Here is a 19,577-nt window from a genome sequence, read left to right as displayed (position 1 = left end):
GGGCCCGGGCCGGCGCGGGACCCGCAGACCGACCGCAGCACGAGCTGGCGGACAGGTGGACGCGAGGCCTGGAGCTCCTGGCAGACAGCAGTCACGTCCCACCCCGCCCCTCCCCGCCGCGCCCTACCGTCGGTCTCCCCTCGGGGGGTGGTCTCCCACTGCCTCCTCCGCCACAGCCAAGGCCTGAGCTGTCCAGGGACAGCTCCGCCCCCTGCCTGCACGCACATTGGCGACAGCCAGCACAGTTCCACCCCTAACGTGGCCCCGCCCCTTGCCGGGTACCACAGAGCTGCTGCCAGCGACTCTGCCCCACCCCCGGGATCCGCCGCTCCGACAATCCCCGCCTCCTCCTGGACTCCCAAAAAGAGAGCCGGAGGGCCTGAATGGTTTGGAAGGCGCTGCCTTCCAGGGATCCTTTTGCAGAATGCGTTATTCTGCAAGGAAAGCCCGCCCGGAGCGCTCTGCCCCTTTACACCATCCCCTTCCCTGACTCCGCAGAAAACCAGGGCAGTCAACCCACTGTGTGTTTGTGTGTATGTGTGTGTTGGGCGCTCATTCGTGCCCGACTCTTTGCGACCCCATGGAGTATATAGCCCACCAGGGTCCTCTGTCCAAGGAATTCTCCAGGCAAGAATACTGGAGTGGGTAACCATTTCCTTCTCCAGGGGATCTTCCCGACCCTGGGAAGGAACCCAGGTCTCCTGCTTTGCAGGTGGACTCTTTACATTCTGAGCTACCAGGGAAGTCCCAACTTTTCTTTAATTCATAATTTTTCCCCCTGGTAACTCTGCACTATAGAATTTCACCGAATCCACAAGCACATTTTTTCCCTTTCTGGTATATTCGCTTGGTGCTGTGTATTTCTCTATTCTTGAATTGCCCCATTGTCCTTACATTTTACCTGCTGGGGAGCAAAGATTTTCCCTCTACTCTCTTAGCTATATACACTTCATAGGTCAATGAAAAAAAACTGACAACATGCAGATTAACAGAAAATGTATATCCACTTCTTAATTTTTAATATTATTTCAGCATGGGCATCATAAGAAAAAAATACCCAGAAAGACAGTGAGATTTGAGATCTTAAAATGCCACTTTTCCAATGAGTCAACTCTTCTCATGAGGTGGCCAAAGTACTGGAGTTTCAGCTTTAGCATCATTCCTTCCAAAGAAATCCCAGGGCTGATCTCCTTCAGAATACACTGGTTGGATCTCCTTGCAGTCCAAGGGACTCTCAAGAGTCTTCTCCAACACCACAGTTCAAACGCATCAATTCTTTGGTGCTCAGCCTTCTTCACAGTCAAACTCTCACATCCATACATGACTACTGGAAAAACCATAGCCTGGAGGGATTGGGGGCAGGAGGAGAAGGGGATGACAGGGGATGAGATGGCTGGGTGGCATCACTGACTCAATGGACGTGAGTCTGAGTGAACTCCGGGAGTTGGTGATGGACAGGGAGGCCTGGCGTGCTGTGATTCATGGGGTCGCAAAGAGTCGGACACAACTGAGCGACTGAACTGAACTGAACTGAACTGAATGCCACTTTGCCAGGGATAGGGGAGGGAGGATACGGGCAGTCTGCTGCTGCGTTGCTTCAGTCGTGTCCGACTCTTAGCGACCCCATGGACTGCAGCCCACCAGGCTCCCCCGTCCCTGGGATTCTCGAGGCAAGAACACTGGAGTTGGGTTGCCATTTCCTTCTCCAATGAGTGAAAGTGAAAAGTGAAAGTGAAGTCGCTCAGTCGTGTCCGACTCTTAGTGACCCCATGGACTGCAGCCTACCAGGCTCCTCCGTCCATGGGATTTTCCAGGCAAGAGTACTGGAGTGGGATGCCATTGCCTTCTCTGGTGGTTTACTGAAGACAACCCAAATCCTCATTTAATATTCTTAATGTGACCATGTCTGCATGGTCCTTTACCCCTCACCCCCACCCCTGCTCAGCCAAATACTAGTTGGGATGCAATCCAAACTCCCTGCATGGTGCTACATCATTTGATCCTCCTCACTTAGCCACCCAGCTCACACTTTAAAATTGTCTCTCAGGACCATGAGTGCTTCGCTATAAAGCAGCAGTTGGCTCCAGCTTCCAAGCAGCTTTGTAGCTTTGCTCAGTCGTGTCCGACTCTTTGAGACTCTATCAACTGTAGCCCGCCAGGCTCCTCTGTCCATGGGATTTCCCAGGCAAAGAACACTGGAGTGGGTTGCCATGCCCTCCTCTGTGTTTTGAGCCCCAAGCTGATGCAAAAGTTTGACTTTTCCACAATATCGATGGTATTGGTTTAACGTTGAACAGAAAACTGTTGCTTAGAGCGGATCACGGAACCCTCTGTGGAGCGTGTGTAGGGGTGAGGAGGTGGTGCTGTTGGGGTGTGGGTGGGTGTAGGAGTTCTAGAGGCAAAGGAAAAGAACTCAGGCCCTGAGGGATGGGGCTCCACACCTGGAAGCCCGCCTCCATCCTCAGGGCAAGTTGTGGTGCCATCTTCCCAAACAGGCACCAGGCTCTCCCTGCCCAATGGGCGAATTCGTCTACCCTAACAGATGCAAAAAAGGATTAGACTGGAAGCGACTTCCGGCATGGGCTCCAGGTTTCCACCTTCATCTGTGATGGGAGGAGCCACGAAGTCCCGCCCACCAGCTCGCTACATCTCAGGGCCCTCCTCCCAGGAGTCTACGCCCGGATTGGCTGGAGAGTGGGAACCGTAAAGTTCTTCGTAGAGCAGCCTCAGCCAAGTCCTGTGTGAGGGCCTTACTAGAAGTTGGGCGGTGCAGAGAGGCAGGCACGGCCTCTAGGCAGCTGCTGTGATCAGAGTGCGGCTTGGAGGCAGAGGATTAGACAGAAGCAAGCCTCGTGCCCAGTGTCACGCGGAGCCCAGGGTCGCCCTGACTACAGGACTATGCTCCGGTTTATTTCCAGGGCTCTTGCCTTTTGGAGGAAGGTGGACTCATCGGAAGCAGAGAGGGAGCAGCATCAGAGGCTCCTGGAAGGTACTCACCTCATCCCTTCCTTCCCCTTGAGTACTTAACGGTGCGTCCCACTCCTAGTTCTAGGCCGCATGAGCCCAGAGGGGTGCTGTGTGCCCCAGGCAGCGCCTCCATGTAGGGAGGGGCGTCCGAGTCCCTGAACACAACCCGGAGTCCCGAGTCTATAGTTAATATGTTGATTGAGAAGCTCCCTGGGGAGCTGTGCGCCACCCTTGCATTTCCCCAAATGCCTTTGGAATTTGTGCCTGTGTTATGCGAGTGTGTTGCGACTGCCTTTCCATACTGGGCATCACCCTGAATTGAGGGTAAATCTGCTATGGTTTCACAAAAGCGCGTGTTTGGAGGCAAATGGACGAATCATACATCTGTCCCCGGTCAGAGGGCAGGGGCCGCGTTTAACTTGCTCACCTTTGTGCCCTAAAAACTTGCCCCAGATTCTGCCACTGAGGGGTGACTCGGGGAGCATTGAGAAGGCGTCTTTCTGTTGCTGGGAATCCGTTAAAATGAAAACGTTTGCTGAGAGAGTGGAGTCCCTGCTCTGGTTGCTTTAATTCTCTTGTGTACTGAGTGCTTGTCTGTGGCCAACCACTGGGCTCAGGGGCTGAGGGGCATCCACGTGCTTTAATCTTCAAAAATCTCCCCGAGAGAAGTCGCAGGGTTGTCGATCCGTTGGACGGCGGGGTCAGAGAGACACAGGCAGGGAGGACCGGACACCAGCTGGTGTCACCCAGACTCCAGGCCCTGCAAACGCTTCCCGACCTCTGCGCTCCCGCCGCAGGCGCTTCATGCCATGGGAGTAAATCCACTGTGCGCTCGCGTAGGGTGGCAATTTGCCAGAGACGGCTCTTGAGCAGCATTATTGCTTCAGCAGGGCCCCGGCTTCCAGGTGCCCGAATCTCCCTGCAGCTTCTGCAGGAGTTTGAGCCCCAGAGAGGTGGCTGAGTCTTAGCGAAGTTTACGATGGGAGGCTGCTGCTTAGCTTTTAGCTGACACTGCATCATCCATTAATTTCCCTCCCAAGGAACAACACAGGAATCTTTGACCAGTTATCATGTGCCTGAGTGGAAGCTGTCTCTCTTGTATTTCTCTTTTTTTCAGTGCTATGATTTAAAATAATAAATGTGACTCCTCCCCTTTCTTTTTTCTTTTCTTTTTTTTTTCAAATTTTCAGGATTTTCTTGGGTTGTGATTCTATAATCTGTTATAATCAAGTTATTCCCTAGCCTTCCCCAGTCAGTTCACCCAAGTCTTTGGTCAAGCACCTAAGGCATTGTGGTTCATAGCATGGGTTCTGCAGGCTGACCTCTAGGTTCAGACCCCAAATTATGGCTTACTAGCTGTGATGGTTCACAAAAATAAAATAAAATAAAATAAACCCAAGTGATTCAGATGCACATTTGGGCTAGATTTAAATCCCCAGATCTCTTTATGTGCTTTGTCTGGTGAGTTGCTCAAGAATTTCCAGATCTGCTGTTCATGCTGTTGTTGATTACAGTAAAATTATATACCATAATTGATACATTAGACTGTCTAGATGTAGATACCACGATAGCAATTAACATATAAGCTCTAACTGGTGGGAGGCACTCACAGTTCTAAGCAGTTGATATGTATATGTCAGTTAATATTTATAACAACCTTTTCCCACCAGCTTTATTGAGACATAATTGATATATAAAATTGTAGTTTAAGGTGTAAAATGTGATGATTTGATATATGTATACATTGTGAAATGTTTACACAATAAGGCTAGTTAATGCCTCTATCGCCTGATAAAATTATCTTATTTTTTGTGGTGATGAGATAGACTGGAACCTGGGACCCAAGTTGCTGCAGTGTTTGCACCTGTACACACCTCTCCTTGAGCAACAAAATGCAAAGAAACTGGGACCAAAAATAACAGCATGCAGGTGCAGTTGGGGCAAATTCCAGACCCAAAAGATACAAAGAGACCAAAAGCACCCAACTGCCATTTTTGAAGAGCCTGGAGCACAAGCAGGGGGTAGGGAGCAAAAGCAGGGTACTGTGCTTGCCCCCTGCATGCATCACCAGAAGGGTGTGCAAACTCCCTAAGCCACCTTTTAGGCCTGACCCCTGGACACACCCCCTACCCCATCCCACATAAGGAGCCTGCTTGCCACCAGGCTCTGGGAGAAGTAAAGACGCCTGTTTGTTTCCTTAGCTACCCACCCCCCATCCCCACCCCCAAGGGCCCCAGTAAAGCCTTGCCTGAATTTCTTGTCTGGCGTCTAGTCTATTTCAATTGATTAGGGAGGCCAAGATCCCTGGCCAGTAAGGTGAGACCACTTAAGATTCACCTTTGTGAATTCACATTGTCATTGCCCTGGTTTTACAGATGAAAACAAATTCAGAGAGGGTAAGAAATGAACCCCAGATTACACAGATTTAGGTAAGCGGGAAGAGCTGTGTGATTCGAAATCAGGTCAGGCTCCAGACTCAGCTTTCTTCACCTCAGAGCCCCACTGCCTTGGGCATGGAGCCAGTGTGCCAAACAGAAATAAATGGTGGAACCAGCATTTCAATTTAAGTAATCTGCCTCCCAAATCCTGCACACTTTACCACTATGTTCTACTCTCATTGTTATCTGTGTCTTAAATCTAACCCAATTTATTTTTAGATTTAATTCATTTTCTGCTATATCTTCTTTTGGTATCACCTACGCATGCATGCTCAGCCGTGTCTGACTTTTTGCGACCCCATGAACTGTAGCCTGCCAGGCTCCTCTGTCCATGGGATTTTTCAGCCTACTGGAGTAGGTTGCGTTTTCCTTCTCCAGATGATCTCGACCCAGGGATTGAACAGGCACCTCCTGAGTCTCTTGCATTGGCAGGCGGTTTCTTTACTACTGTGCCACCTGGGAAGCCCATCTTCCTCTGGTAGGGCTTCTTTATAATGTGTGTTTCCTTTGGAGAATAATGAAACCTTTACTCATTTCTTAGGTCACACCGAGTCAAAAACTGTGCAAGGAGTCGTGACAAAGTTCTGTAGTAACTATGGCTTGATCGATGAGTTGATCTACTTCAGCAGTGATGTTGTGACTGGCAATGTGCTTCTGAAAGTTGGGCAAAAGGTTACTGCAGTTGTGGAGGAAAATAAAACATCTCATGGATTGAAAGCAATCAAAGTAAGATAAGTTTGGGAACTGTCTTTTTTCCAACCTTGTTTCTATTTATTCAGCCTGTCTGAGCAGTGGTTAGGACTTGGTGCTTCCACAGCAAGGGGCCCAGTTTCAATCCCTGGTTGGGGAACTAAGATCCAAAAAGCCACTCAGAGTGGACAAATAAATAAACTCTAAAAAATAAGCTTTTTGCTTTTAGGATAATTTAAACCATTGTCAAGGTATTTATATATTTATATATATTATGTGTTCCAACCAATTTTGTCTCCTACTGTAACTGAGTCCAAGCTCGTTCTACTCATCCCATGACAGGCCAGTAAGTCTAGAAAAAAGGTGTTGGGGCAAGGAAAATCGACTTTATTTGGAAGGCAAGCAAACCGAGAAGGTGGCAGACTAATGCCCTAAGGAACGATAGTAATTCAGAGTAGATTTCAAGTTTCTTTCATGCTAGGGAAGAGGGGGAGCAGTGTGCCTAATCCACTTGTGGACATCCTTCTGATTGGTTGGTGATGAGGAACTGGGTGGTATTTCAGAAGTCAACATTGTTAACCTTATGGTTCCAACTGGTCTGAGGTCTATGTGCTGGTGGTCAGCATGCAATTAACTTCTGCCGGCTGGTGGGGGTTTCAGTATCTGCTGAAAAGCTCAAAGGATATGGCTCAATATTATCTATAGTCCTTGTGGAGGAACTGAAGGGCCCTGATTTATGGCTAAACAATTATTTTGTCTTACTTGACTGTTTTCCTTTCTGTGTTTTCTTACTTCTCTGATAAATTTGCTCTTTGGAAGTTGGAGAAGGCTTAGGAAGCTAAAGCTTTTCTACAAACAAGAGGCAGGGTGCAGGGAGTGGGGGACAGAGGGTCTGTTCCCAGGAAAGGCCCACAGGGTCCCACTTGGTTTCACTATAAAGTATGGATTTTTGTTATATAACTTGGTTGATGGAAAACATTGAAATTTCCTTTGTGCCTTTCTTTCTTAAATGGTTAAGATATATGTTGTTATTATTAGTAGTAGTATCTCTATTATTTAGGTAGCAGCTCTCAACTGAATGCTTAATATAAACTTTCTCTAAATTTGGAAAGTTTTATATACACAAAATAATACAGAAATAATTCTAATTCTAGGATGAAAAAGCAAAAATCCAAAAAAGAAAAAAACAGAAAAAGCAAAAATCCCGTTTCATGCCCTCCTGGGCAACTTTTATTCCTTAGTCATGGTGCTTTTATGAATTGTTGACATACTTGTGATCATTTGAGGGTACATTAGTAATATATATATATATAATTAAATTTTCCTTCAAATAGTGCATAGATATTTATGCATAGTAAAAACATCTAGAGCAGGGTAAGTACCAGAATATAATATGGTCAATGCTTATCTTTAGAAAGGTATTGGGTTTACAGATTATGTGTAATTGGTTTTTGCTTTTTTCTTTTCTCTGCCTTGTATTTTTTGTACAATGAACATGTATTATTAGTGTAATTAGCAAAGAAAAATATAAAGACCTTTTCATTTTCAATAATAAAACTTTTGAATGCCTCTCTGTTGTAGATAAATTAAGTCCTAATTTGACTTGTCTTTTAGAGCTATGCACCCCCCGCCTTTATTTTCCCAACTTTTTGTCATGTTTTATAGCACTCTCCCACCAAGTGACATGATCTGAAATCTTATGATTTTCCTCCTTGTTCACTACTTTTCCATGTGTTTTCTCTCCTCCTTTGCTATCTCCCTTGTCCTCAGCCCTATTCTCATTTGCTAGTAAAATCTTTCTCTTCTTTCACAGCCTAGATCAAATCCCATTTTCTCCAAGAAATTGTCCTGTATTCTCTGAATCATAAATTCTTTCCTTACTGGGAATTCCCAAAAGCCAGTTTTTGCACATATTTTTACTATTTGTCATACTTGCTTTGAATTCATTATTTTTGCATTTTACTCTCCTTTGGTTACGAATTCATACAGGCAGGAATAGTATCTTTTATTTTTGCATCTAATATGGTCAGTGCATTTAATTTGTTGGTGCACAAATAATGTTTTCAGACACATTTTTTGAAATATATGGCAGTATAACACAAAGTGTGAGCCCTCATTTAAACTATGGACTTTAATTAAATATAATTAATATTGATTCATCAATAGAACAAATGTACTAATTGAACAAATGCAAGATACTAGTAACGGGAAACTGCGAGTGCAGAAAAGGATATATGGGAAGCTCACGACTGAGTAACTGAACTGATGCTTAATTTTCCTAAACTGCTCTAAAACATAAAATTAAAGATATATGAAGCTCAGGCATTATTTTGTCATCTCATGTCTATGATATGTTTGCTACGTAAAATATATTCACCACTGTTTGTTATAGCTATTTAAACTATTTCTTAAACAACAATGATTTAAGCATATGTTTCTGATTTTTAAATTTTTGTTATGTGTGAAGTAAATGTTTTTTCTTCTCGTAGGTGGATGCTTTCCGTGATAATAGCCATGGCGATGAACTGCCAGATTCCTGTACTAGAATCTCACTTGGCTATATGAACTCTCTGATAGAAGGTGTTGAGTTCATTCATCACACAGCTTACTTCTCTCTAGACGTTGTTTGTAAAGGTACAGTTTATATATATATATATATATATATATTTTTTTATTAGATTGCTGAAATGTTCTTTTAATAAGCAGTGCAAAAGAGATTTTTGGAAATGCCAGATATATACACAAGATACTTTTCACAAAGACATTTCAAACATTGTAAATCATCTCTTCTTAAATGCGCCAACTTTGTCTTTTTTATTAATTAAACTTTTAATTTTATATTGGGGTATAGCTAATTAACAATGTTGTGATAGTTTCAAGTGGACAGCAAAGGGACTCAGCCAGAAAAGTAAAAAATTTAAAATTAGGTTTTACCTATTTTTTAATTTTATAGATTGCATTTGAAGATGGTTATAGGCATCATTTCCAGGGTCAAATTTGTGACATGCTTAACACTAATTGGTAAGAGGATTTAATTACTTCTCCATTGTCCTTCACTCCAAGTGGAAGCTCTTTAATACTTGAGGTGTACTTTTGGAGTTGAAAATTATGTACAGCAAGGGACAGATGGGTTATATTTTTAAAAGTTCATCCTGTCATTTGTTGCAGTCTCATTTATTAGATGGATTCACTAGTATTTGTGTAATTTTTCCATTCCTATAGGCATTGAATTTCTAATCTAACTGAAAAATATTATTCATACAAGTATACAGGGATAATGTTTTTTTTATTCTTCAAAAGCTTTAAAATAAGGTTTGGAAGTAGCCTTGTACCTTTCTGTTGGTTCACAAACTGGCCCTGTATGTGGAAAACAAGCAGAGACCTAGAAAGAGGCAGGCCACTCTAGATGGGTAGGGAGCAAGTTTAATAAGCAAGGGAGTTTAATGTATGAACCTTATTTTGAGTGCACAAGTAGATCTATACCCTCCCCTGCCAGAATTTCAACACTTTATACAGAGGCCTTGACAGAGTTCAGTCACAAATACCACCCAAATGGTCTCGGTGATACCTTACTCTGTCAAGGCTGTGTCCTTGAAACATGGGAACAGTAGGTGGAAAATGCATTCCAAGGACCATGGAAGAGAGGAGGAGCCTCCAAGTGCCCAGGTCCAGTTTGTGGGTCAACCGTGGTTACGTCTTCTCAGTAACCTCCTCCAACACATTCCAAGAGTGTGTGTATGTGTGTGTCCATTAATTATCAGGTATAACATTTTGTTATTTTATGCCTAAAGCAATGATTTGCTGGTTTGTTGATGCTATTTCAATTTATTAATTCAGCTCAAGATAGAGTGCTCGATATTGGCAAGACCAAGATAACTAAGACTTTACTAAACCCCACCTGCAAAGAGCTGATAGTTCAATTGGGAGAGACTGACATTAAAAGAATGTTTTTTTTACAAAAGAAAGAAAAAACACATTATTGAGTAGAGGAGACAGAATGATTGACTGCTATGGAGAGAACTGGGAAAGGCTGCCTGGGTGAGATGCTTTCCCAGCTGGTCTCTGTACCCCTGCAACCCCTTGCCAGGCTGGATTTTGAAAGATGAATATAAGTAAAAATATTGCACCTAAGTCCAAAGAGAAGTCCCCCAAAATGATTGTCTAGTGGCAACTAGGATCTTAAGACCCATTTAGTCAGAAATACTAATGCTAAGAGAAGAAGCCCCTTGGATTGCTAAGCTCCAAAGGCAATCTCTTGGTCCCTATACACCATGTCAATAGGAAGTCACCACCAATGGTAGCCCTTGCTAGGAGAATTCTTCTAAGATGGGAAACACTTGAACATGTTGGTAATGCCAAAGGGATTAATTGAAAGTGAAGAAGAGAGCAGGAAGGACTGATAAAACACAGTCCCTGGTTGTAAAGAGAGGATGGGACTCAAAGCACAGGTGGAGGGATTTACTGTTGCAAAATAAATCGAGTGAATTGAAATAATAGACTGCCTGGGGTGAAAGAGCGGAGAAGGTGATGGCACCCCACTCCAGTACCCTTGCCTGGGAAATCCCATGGACGGAGGAGCCTGGTAGGCTACAGTCCATGGGGTCACTAAGAGTCGGACACGACTGACCGACTTCACTTTCACTTTTCACTTTCATGCATTGGAGAAGGGAATGGCAACCCAACTCCAGTGTTCTTGCCTGGAGAATCCCAGGGATGGGGGAGCCTGGTGGGCTGCTGTCTATGGGTCACACAGAGTTGGACACGACTGAAGCGACTTAGCAGCAGCAGCAGGGTGAAAGAGAGAGTAGATGAAAAAGAAGACTTGAGCACCTAACCAGTCATATTTAGAAATGTCAGAATAGCTGTTTTTAATCTAATTATAAAACCCAGTGAAAATGGTAAAAACTTGTTACAATTTAAAGCATAATAGGAATCTGCTGCTGCTGCTGCTAAGTCGCTTCAGTCGTGTCCGACTCTGTGCGACCCCATAGACAGCAGCCCAACAGGGTTCCCCGTCCCTGGGATTCTCCAGGCAAGAATACTGGAATGGGTTGCCATTTCCTTCTCCAATGCATGAAAGTGAAAAGTGAAAGTGAAGTTGCTCAGTCGTGTCCGACTCCTAGTGACCCCATGGACTGCAGCCCACCAGGCTCCTCCACGCATGGGATTTTCTAGGCAAGAGTACTGGAGTGGGGTGCCATTGCCTTCTCCAATAGGAATCTAAAAGAAGGAAAAATTGTGTTGATTTTTTTTGTTTTGTTCCACATCATGCTGAGTCCGTGTATGTTCTTTCCTTGTTTCTGTTCATTCAACAGATACTTGAGTACCTCACTCTGTTCCAGGTACAGTTTTCATAATACTTATATTCTAATGAGGTAGAAAGAGGTAGAACTCAGACAATATGCAAGTAAACCTCCCCCAGCCCCACTCCCAAAAGAGATACAGATTGTTTTCTGCTCTCCAGGACTTGAGGAAGGCATTGTGATCGTAAAACTGGGAGTAGAGTGAGGTGAGCTTTACTATAGACAGCAGGTTCCCGAAGGCCTCTCTGAGGAGGTGATACATGAGCCGAGACCTGAGGGAGACAAAGGAACCACCTGGGAAAAATATTTCACAGGGAAGAAATGTGAGAAAAGTCCTGATGTGGAAAAATGCTGGCATTGCCTCGGCAAAGAAGGGGGGGCAGGATGGCTGGAGCATCGTGAGTAGGCATCATATCTGTGTCAGCAGCTCAAGTTCGTTTGTTTTAGTTTTTTTTTCAGAGTGTCTTCAGGTTTTTACAAATCCAAGTGCCTAAACAGTACCCTCATGCCTCTCCCCAGTCAACCCCCCGCCCCCATCTCCAAGGCAAAATACAGTTTTGAGTTTTTTTCCCCACCATATATTTAATTTGCTGGTCTAGAATTTTACAGATATAATGAAATCAGACATATATACTTCTTGGTTTAATACTTTTTTACTCAGAAGGCTATTTTTTGATTCATCTATGTTGTTGCATGTGTCTGTAGCTCATTCTGTATATCACAGTTTCTCCATTTTCCTATTGAAGGTCATGTTGGCTTCTGTCAGCTTTTGGCTATTACAAATAAAGCTGCTAAAAAACATTCTTATACAAGTCTTTTTTGTGAACATATGATTTTCTTTGTCCGGGCTAGATTCTTAGGACTAAGCTTGAAACTGCTGAATCATAGTTTCAGGATAATGATAAATCTAGGGAGCTGTGGGTTGAAAAATTAGGCATGGTTTTACTGAAAAAAGTAGTTTCAATAAAGACCTTAAAGAGAAGCGTCAAGAGGTGAGCTACACAGGGATTTATAGATCATATTAAGGATTTGGCCTTTTTGGGAGGGATGAACTTTGAACAATGATGTGATATGAAGTGAGTTATGTTTTAAGGTGTTCGCTTTGGCTGTCCTGCTGAGAATAGGTCACATGGGACAGGGATAGATTTGGGAACACAAGTTAGGAATCTATTGCAATAGTCCTGGTGAGAGATGATGGAAACTTGGCTAAGATTGATAGAAAGGAAGGCTGTAAGGATTGCTTTGATTTTAGAAATACTTTGAAATTAGAAATCAAAGTATTGGCTGATGGACTGGACATTTGGTGTGAAGGAAAGTGGAGTCAGGAGTTACTCCTAAGTGTTTCGCTGGAACAATGGTAAGGGTAGAGTTTCCATTTTTGAGATATGGAAAGACCAAGGAGCAAAACTGGGTGCATGAGAAGACTAGGAAGAGCTCAGCTTTAGACATAATAATTTGAGTAAACTTTTGGATATATGAATCTGAAATTGGTTAGAGCTCCAGTTACTGGAATTATCAGCCTATGGATATTATAGAAAGCCACACAAAGGAAATGTGGAGAGAAAGAAGACAAGAGGTCCCTCATGTGGTCTTCGGTCCTTCTAAAATTTGGTTGTGATGGAACCAAGGAGAACAAAGAAAGGGCTATGATGGAACTAGAAAATGCTGGATCATAGGGTACAGAAATGTTTAATTTTAATAGATATTGCCAGCTTTCTGACAGAGAAGGCAATGGCACCCCACTCCAGTACTCTTGCCTGGAAAATCCTATGGGCGGAGGAGCCTGGTAGGCTGCAGTCCATGGGGTCGCTAAGAGTCAGACATGACTGAGCGACTTCACTTTCACTTTTCACTTTCATGCGTTGGAGAAGGAAATGGCAACCCACTCCAGTGTTCTTGCCTGGAGAATCCCAGGGACGGGGGAGCCTGGTGGGCTGCCGTCTATGGGGTCGCACAGAGTCGGACATGACTGAAGCGACGCAGCAGCAGCAGCAGCAGCAGCAGCAGCAGCCAGCTTTCTGAAGTGGTTGTATCAAGTTTCACTTTCAGTAGCAGCATTTGATAATTCTATTGGCTTTAAATGCTCCATGGTACATTTGGGCACTGTGACTCGCTTTTAACTTGTGTAAAATCTGTAAAGATTTGTTGACAGTTGAAAAATGTAAATTATATAGAGCTCATCGTTGGTCCAAAACACTTGAGAAAATTGTTTCTTCCTGTAGCAATATGTTCTTCTCCTATCAGTTCAGTTCAGTCACTCAGTTGTGTCTGACTCTTTGTGACCCCATGGGCTGCAGGCTTCCCTGTCCATCACCAACTCACAGCTTGAAGTCAGGAGAGAGAATCAATGCCTAAAAGATTATAAACTTCCTTTCTGACAGGAAGACAGGTTACCTGTTTTTAAATGTTTAAATGTTTTTAAATGTTTAAAATGGAACTTCAATGTCATAGAATCTACTTTAGGGTATTCCAGCATCAGAGTAACTTGTGAAATTTCACATGAAAACATTGTGAGATAATTCCAACTTGATTTCTCTCCCTGGTGGGTTTTAGATTTTGAGCCTTATCAGGGTGACCGAGTAGAAGTTGTATTTTCCATCCAGCCAGACACACAAAGCAGAAAGGCCCTCTCAGTGAAGCCTCTGAGACACAAGCACGTGCACAAGGTAATTCATCTGATGTTGCCCTTGTTTGTTTTGACTTAGCCTGTTCGTGGTGATAATTTGCTGCTTTGGATTCTATTGGTTGGCTTGGAAAACCTAAAAGAAAATACATTCTTTGCCAAAGAGTTTATTTTTTATTGAAAAGGTGGTGCTTCTGAAAGGAAATAAAGAATAATATAGAAGACATATATAATTAAAATCTAAATTATAAAGTTTATATGAGAGGTATTAAAATGTTGAGAGCAACAGAACAGGAAACAAATCATGTTCAGGGAATTGCTGGGGAAGAATGAATGGCATGGGTGAAGGGACTAGATCTTACAGTAAACGCTCGGTGTGGTTTGGGTCGTGGAGACTAATAGAAATTCAGTTTGTAGGCTTTCCCTGGTGGGTCAGTTGGTAAAGAATCCACCTGCAATGTGGGAGACCTGGGTTCGATCCCTGAGTTGGGACGATCCCCTGGAGGAGGGAAAGGCTACCCACTCCAGTACTCTGGCCTGGAGAATTCCATGAACTGTATAGTCCATGGGGTCGCAAAGAGTCGGACACGACTAAGCGGCATTCACTTTCACTTTTCACAGATGAAGCTTGAAATGTGACAGAGGAAGTGGGGGAAATGATGTTCTTTTTACCACCGCATTCCTTTCTTACTCAATCCTTTTCACTCTCTCTGCTGTAACTGTGGAGGTTAATGGACAGAGTATGTTATATTTAGAGCAGGATTTCTAATACTAGACTTGAATCCACAGAGATTCTGACTGAATTGATGTGAGATGGGGTCTTGGCATGAGTAGTTTTACAAAGCGCTCCACTCTGGTGTCTCAAATCTGCCAGCCATGTTGGGAATCACTGATTTGGAGTGACCTACAGATTAAATCCAGGCTTCCCAGGTGACTCAGTGGTAAAGAATCCGCCTGCCAACGTAGGAGACACTGGTTCGATCCCTGGGTCAGGAAGATTCCCCTGAAGAAGGAAATGGCAACCCACTCCAGTATTCTTGCCTGGAGAATCCTATGGACAGAGGAGCCTGGAGCACTGCAGTCCATGGAGTTGCAAAGAGTCAGACAGGACTTAGGGACTAAACAACAGATTAAATCCTGAGTGAGGAGATGCAGACCTTGTGAAAGTACACGAGTCTTTTACATAAACATTTGCATTATTTGTAATTACAGGTCTGCATTACTAGCCTGCAGGGAAGAAATGGGGTGCTAGATGATACTATCTTTTTCACCCTGGAATCTCTGAAACTTCCTGATGGCTACGTACCTCGAGTATCTGACATGGTCGATGCAGTCGTGGTGGAGAGTGTTCAGTCCTGCTATGTTTGGAGAGCAATTTCTATGACTCTAGTGAAAAGGGGGTAATAAGAAAGCAACGTTTTTATTTCCTGTGCATCTTTTCTTCTCTTGGCAATAAACGGCTTGGTTTAAATGGGTTCTGGAAAAAAAATAGCTTAGTAAACCTCAACAGTTAATTCAAAGACAACCTTTAAAATCCTCTGTGGTCTAGCTAAATGGAATGCATCTTCTGAAGGGTGTTTAGCATTTTAAATTATTGATTAAAGGCATTTTCATCTTCATCCCTTGTAATAATTTATGTTCATGATTTTCTGTTTTTAGTGGATGTGTTTATTTTTAAAAATTAATCTACATTCTGTGATTTTTTTCACCTTTCAGAGTTTCTAATCCAAGAAATGTTTCTTTAGAACTCATGTGCTTGTGGTACAGTGGGACTACCATCTAGTGGTTAGTTCCCCACTTTATGGTTGGGTAGCTGGAGTCAATATTTTCTAGATTTTAGATAGTCACCCATTGGTCCACTTCAGAAAGAGTGATTGACTCCTAGGTGCTAGGCTTATAACCTTGAACACAATGGCCAAAATTCTGTGCCCTGATGGAACTTGTGTTCTGTGAATGCCCACCTGGCTTCCTGACCTATGGACTCTGCAGATAGAAAGGGGCCAGTGGGTGCTGCTGTGGCTCCAGATCCTAGGAAAGTGGTTATTCCAAAGCAGCACCACACATTGTGGGAATTCCAGAAAAGTCCACCACTGGACTGGAAAGATGCATGGGCCTTGGATTCTGCCAGCTCCCTACTGAATTCTCCTGTTTGGTTGACATAGAAGACTGTTCTTGGAGAGTGACAGTGGATTGTTGTAAATCTGGTTGTTGGTGATTCGATCCTAGTTGCCAGTTCACAAATTTCCCAAATGGAGTGAGTGAATCATGTCAGCACCTGGCGTGCAGTGGTGGGAGTAGGGGAGGGAGCAGAATGCTTTTCCTTCTTCCTTTTGGCAAACTCCAGAATCTGTCCGCTTTCACAGGGCTGGCCCAGCAGAGCTTTACTCTGGGCATTTTGCTTCAGGGCTGTGTCAACTCTGAGGTCTTTGCCACCTCAAGGGATACAGAGTCCTTGATCATCTGATCCTCATCAGTGCAGCACCTGGTCTCCCTGACTGAACGACATCATGGTGCCGGGACTGGGGAGCAGAAAGTATGAGTCTGGCTTGTATTAGAAACGGGGTTTTAATAAGTTACATGTAAACACAGGGACCTGTCATCACACACTTCTGGGACTCCAGCATTGTGTGGTAGAGCTTCCCAGCCTGAAGTGCTGATATGCAGATTCCCTTCAGCTCATTCAGGGGATACATGCAACAGGAAAAGAAATAAGACAGTCATCTTGAGCTGCCAACTACAGTCCTTGGGCCAAATCTGAACTGTGCCTTTTTTATTTTAATCAGTTTTATTGAGATGGAGGTCTTCCTTGGTAGCCCAGCTGGTAAAGAATCTTCCTGCAATGCAGGAGACCCCAGTTCAATTCTTGGGTCTGGAAGATGCCCTGGAGAAGGGAAAGGCTACCCATTCCAGTATTCTGGCCTGGAAAATTGCATGGACTGTGTAGTTCATGGGGTCGCAAAGAGTTGGACACGACTGAGCGACTTTCACTTTCACTGAGATGAAATTCACAAAATATACAATTCACCCAATTCAAGTGTACAGTTCAGTGGTTTGTACTATATGTGCAGTGGTAGTCAACCATTGCCACAATCTTAATTTTAGGACATTTTCACTCCCACTTAAAAACAGTCCATATCAGAAATAAAAATCAGATTGTATATTTCACCTTTTTTAGACACATTCACTCCATTCACTACATCTTAAAGTTAGCTCTGGACTTCCCTGGTAGTCCAGTGGTTAAGAATTCACCTGCCAATGCAGGGGACATAGGTTTAATCCCCTCCAGAAATATCCCATGTGCCACAAGACAACTAAGCCCATGCACCCCAGCTATCGAGCCTGTGCTCTAGACCCCATGTGCCAACTGCTGAGGCCTGCGTTCCCTTGAGCCTGTGCTCCACAACAAGAGAAACCATTGCAATGCGAAACCCATGTGCCACAACTACAGGGTAGCCCTCACTTGGCACAACCAGAGACAGCCTGCATGCAGCAATAAAAACAGTGAACCCAGCACAGCCAAAAATAAGTAAATAAATAAATACTAAAAAAATAAAGTTAGGTCTTCAAGTGGTTCTTAAGCCCTATAAGCATTGAGACCCAAGTGCAAACGTTCAAGTGGTCACACTTATAGATAGTATCAGATGCCACTTAAAATCTGAATTTCAAATATCCACTCCCACCCAGGTGTGCTGCCTACATTCCTTAAATGTGTAACCAGTCACCTGCTGCAGTCTATCTGGAGCTCAAACTCAACTGTCATAAATAACTTTTCACCTGCCATCTTTGAAGCAACACCTTGGACTCAATATATTCTATGCCTAGTGACTAGGACCAGAAAATTCTTCATTCACAGGTGACATGCACTACTCTTAAAACATGCTTCATGGTTTCCTTTTGCATTATTCTTGCTGATGCTATTCACCCTTAGAATTTCATCTCTATAATCTTTACAATTCCTTTTTTTTGCCTGTAAAAATTACATCTATTTCAGGCTCAAGGGAAACATATGTGAAATAGACATGTAAACAGTATCAGTTAGGACACTGTTCATTAGTTTCAAGTTCCACACATCATATTACTTTCTTATAGTATCTAAGAGCACTGTTTCTACTACATTAACCAGAATGTATGACAAACGCTCTAAAGTGCTGGCCATTTGGTATGAGAATGGGACTGGGGCTCTGCTGTCAGGGGGTGGGGTGAAGAGAGCAAAATGGTCATGAATTTTGACAGACAACATCCTCACAGCATCAGGCTAGGAGCTTAAATCCACAATCTCATTTAATCCTCAAAAGCACAGTCAGAGATAGGGAGTACAGGGTTAGTAAACACAGGCACAGAAAAGTCAAGTGATTTTGTAAAGGACAGAGGCCTTTTAACAAATATATAGAACTGGGAATCAATCATGCTTGTTTGTCTCCAACCTTGCAAACTCAGTACATTTGAAAAGTGGAAATTCTCCCTGCAGGGGTCTAATGGTTTTCGCTTAATTCATTCAACCAGCCTTTTAAAAATAACAGGCTGGATACAATACACCCAATGTAAAGCTGAGAAAAAAAAGAGGTTGTGGGTTAGCTTTTTTTGGTCAATGACACTGTTGATCTAATGTGAAAGGTAAATATGATCACTTAAGTAACCATGAAAGTAAAAAATTATGATGGACTGGGAAGGAAGAAATAGGCTGCTCTGAAAGTGATATAATAGTGGTGATGGGGACCATGTTAGGTTAGGTGTCAGGGAAGACCATATTGAGTAGAGGGGATGATATATGCAAAGATTTTGAAGCAGAAAAAAGCTTGGTGCATTAAAAAAATATTTGGCTACACCATGTCTTAGCTGTGGCACGTGGGATCTAGTTCCCTGACCAGGGATCGAACATGGGCCCCCTGCATCAGAAGCGCAGAGTTTTAGCCACTGGACCACCAGGGAAGTCCTTTGGTGCATTTTAAAGACTTGAAAAGCCTTGGGATTTGCCAAATGACTTGATACAGTCAATGGGATGTGAGAGTATGGGATGTGAGTAAGTGCCTCTGATGTTCTGGTGATCCACCATGCAAAACGCATGCCCAGTTCATCCTAGGCCCAGAATGACAGCACACAGCTCATCTGAATCCAGCCTGCAGCTGGAGCCAAACTCAGACAACTCATATCTGCAACATGGCTCCCTAGGCAAGAACTGACAAACCCTAGCTCATGAGCAATGTGCAGAATTGTAAATATACAAATAAATGCTTGTTATCATAGACCACTGAGTTTGGGACATTATTGTTGCTATAGCTAATACAGACTTTAAACAAATAAATGACCCTCACTAATACACCCAGACACATGCACACACTATCTGCTCTGCACTGGTTCATCATCAGGCTTGACTAAAACAAGAACAGGAAAATTATGACTAGGAGTCTATGCAGGGTGTAAAGCATGATTATTAACTATAACACCAAATGATGAACAGTTGGATAGTAATTTTGTCTTTGAATTTAAACCAGGCTGCTACTATTGGCTGCACTGCTCCAGGCTTTTTAATAAAGCCATTATACAACATATTTCAGT

The 19,577-nt window shown here is 43.4% G+C and overlaps 1 protein-coding gene across 1 annotated transcript; it reads left to right on the top strand.

Moving 5' to 3' along the window:
* Window positions 1-2,578: 2,578 nt before the first annotated feature.
* CT55 (cancer/testis antigen 55) lies at window positions 2,579-15,425 on the top strand. The gene is made up of 6 exons (XM_068963124.1): window positions 2,579-2,703; window positions 2,919-2,989; window positions 5,947-6,131; window positions 8,585-8,729; window positions 13,952-14,064; window positions 15,234-15,425. The coding sequence occupies exons 1-6, from the start codon at window positions 2,579-2,581 to the stop codon at window positions 15,423-15,425; spliced, it is 831 nt and encodes a 276-aa protein (XP_068819225.1).
* The last annotated feature ends 4,152 nt before the right edge of the window (window positions 15,426-19,577 follow it).

Source organism: Capricornis sumatraensis, chromosome X, assembly GCF_032405125.1.
Source record: "Capricornis sumatraensis isolate serow.1 chromosome X, serow.2, whole genome shotgun sequence".
Taxonomy (NCBI): Eukaryota; Metazoa; Chordata; class Mammalia; order Artiodactyla; family Bovidae; genus Capricornis; species Capricornis sumatraensis.
This window is presented reverse-complemented; position numbering and strand designations above follow the sequence as displayed.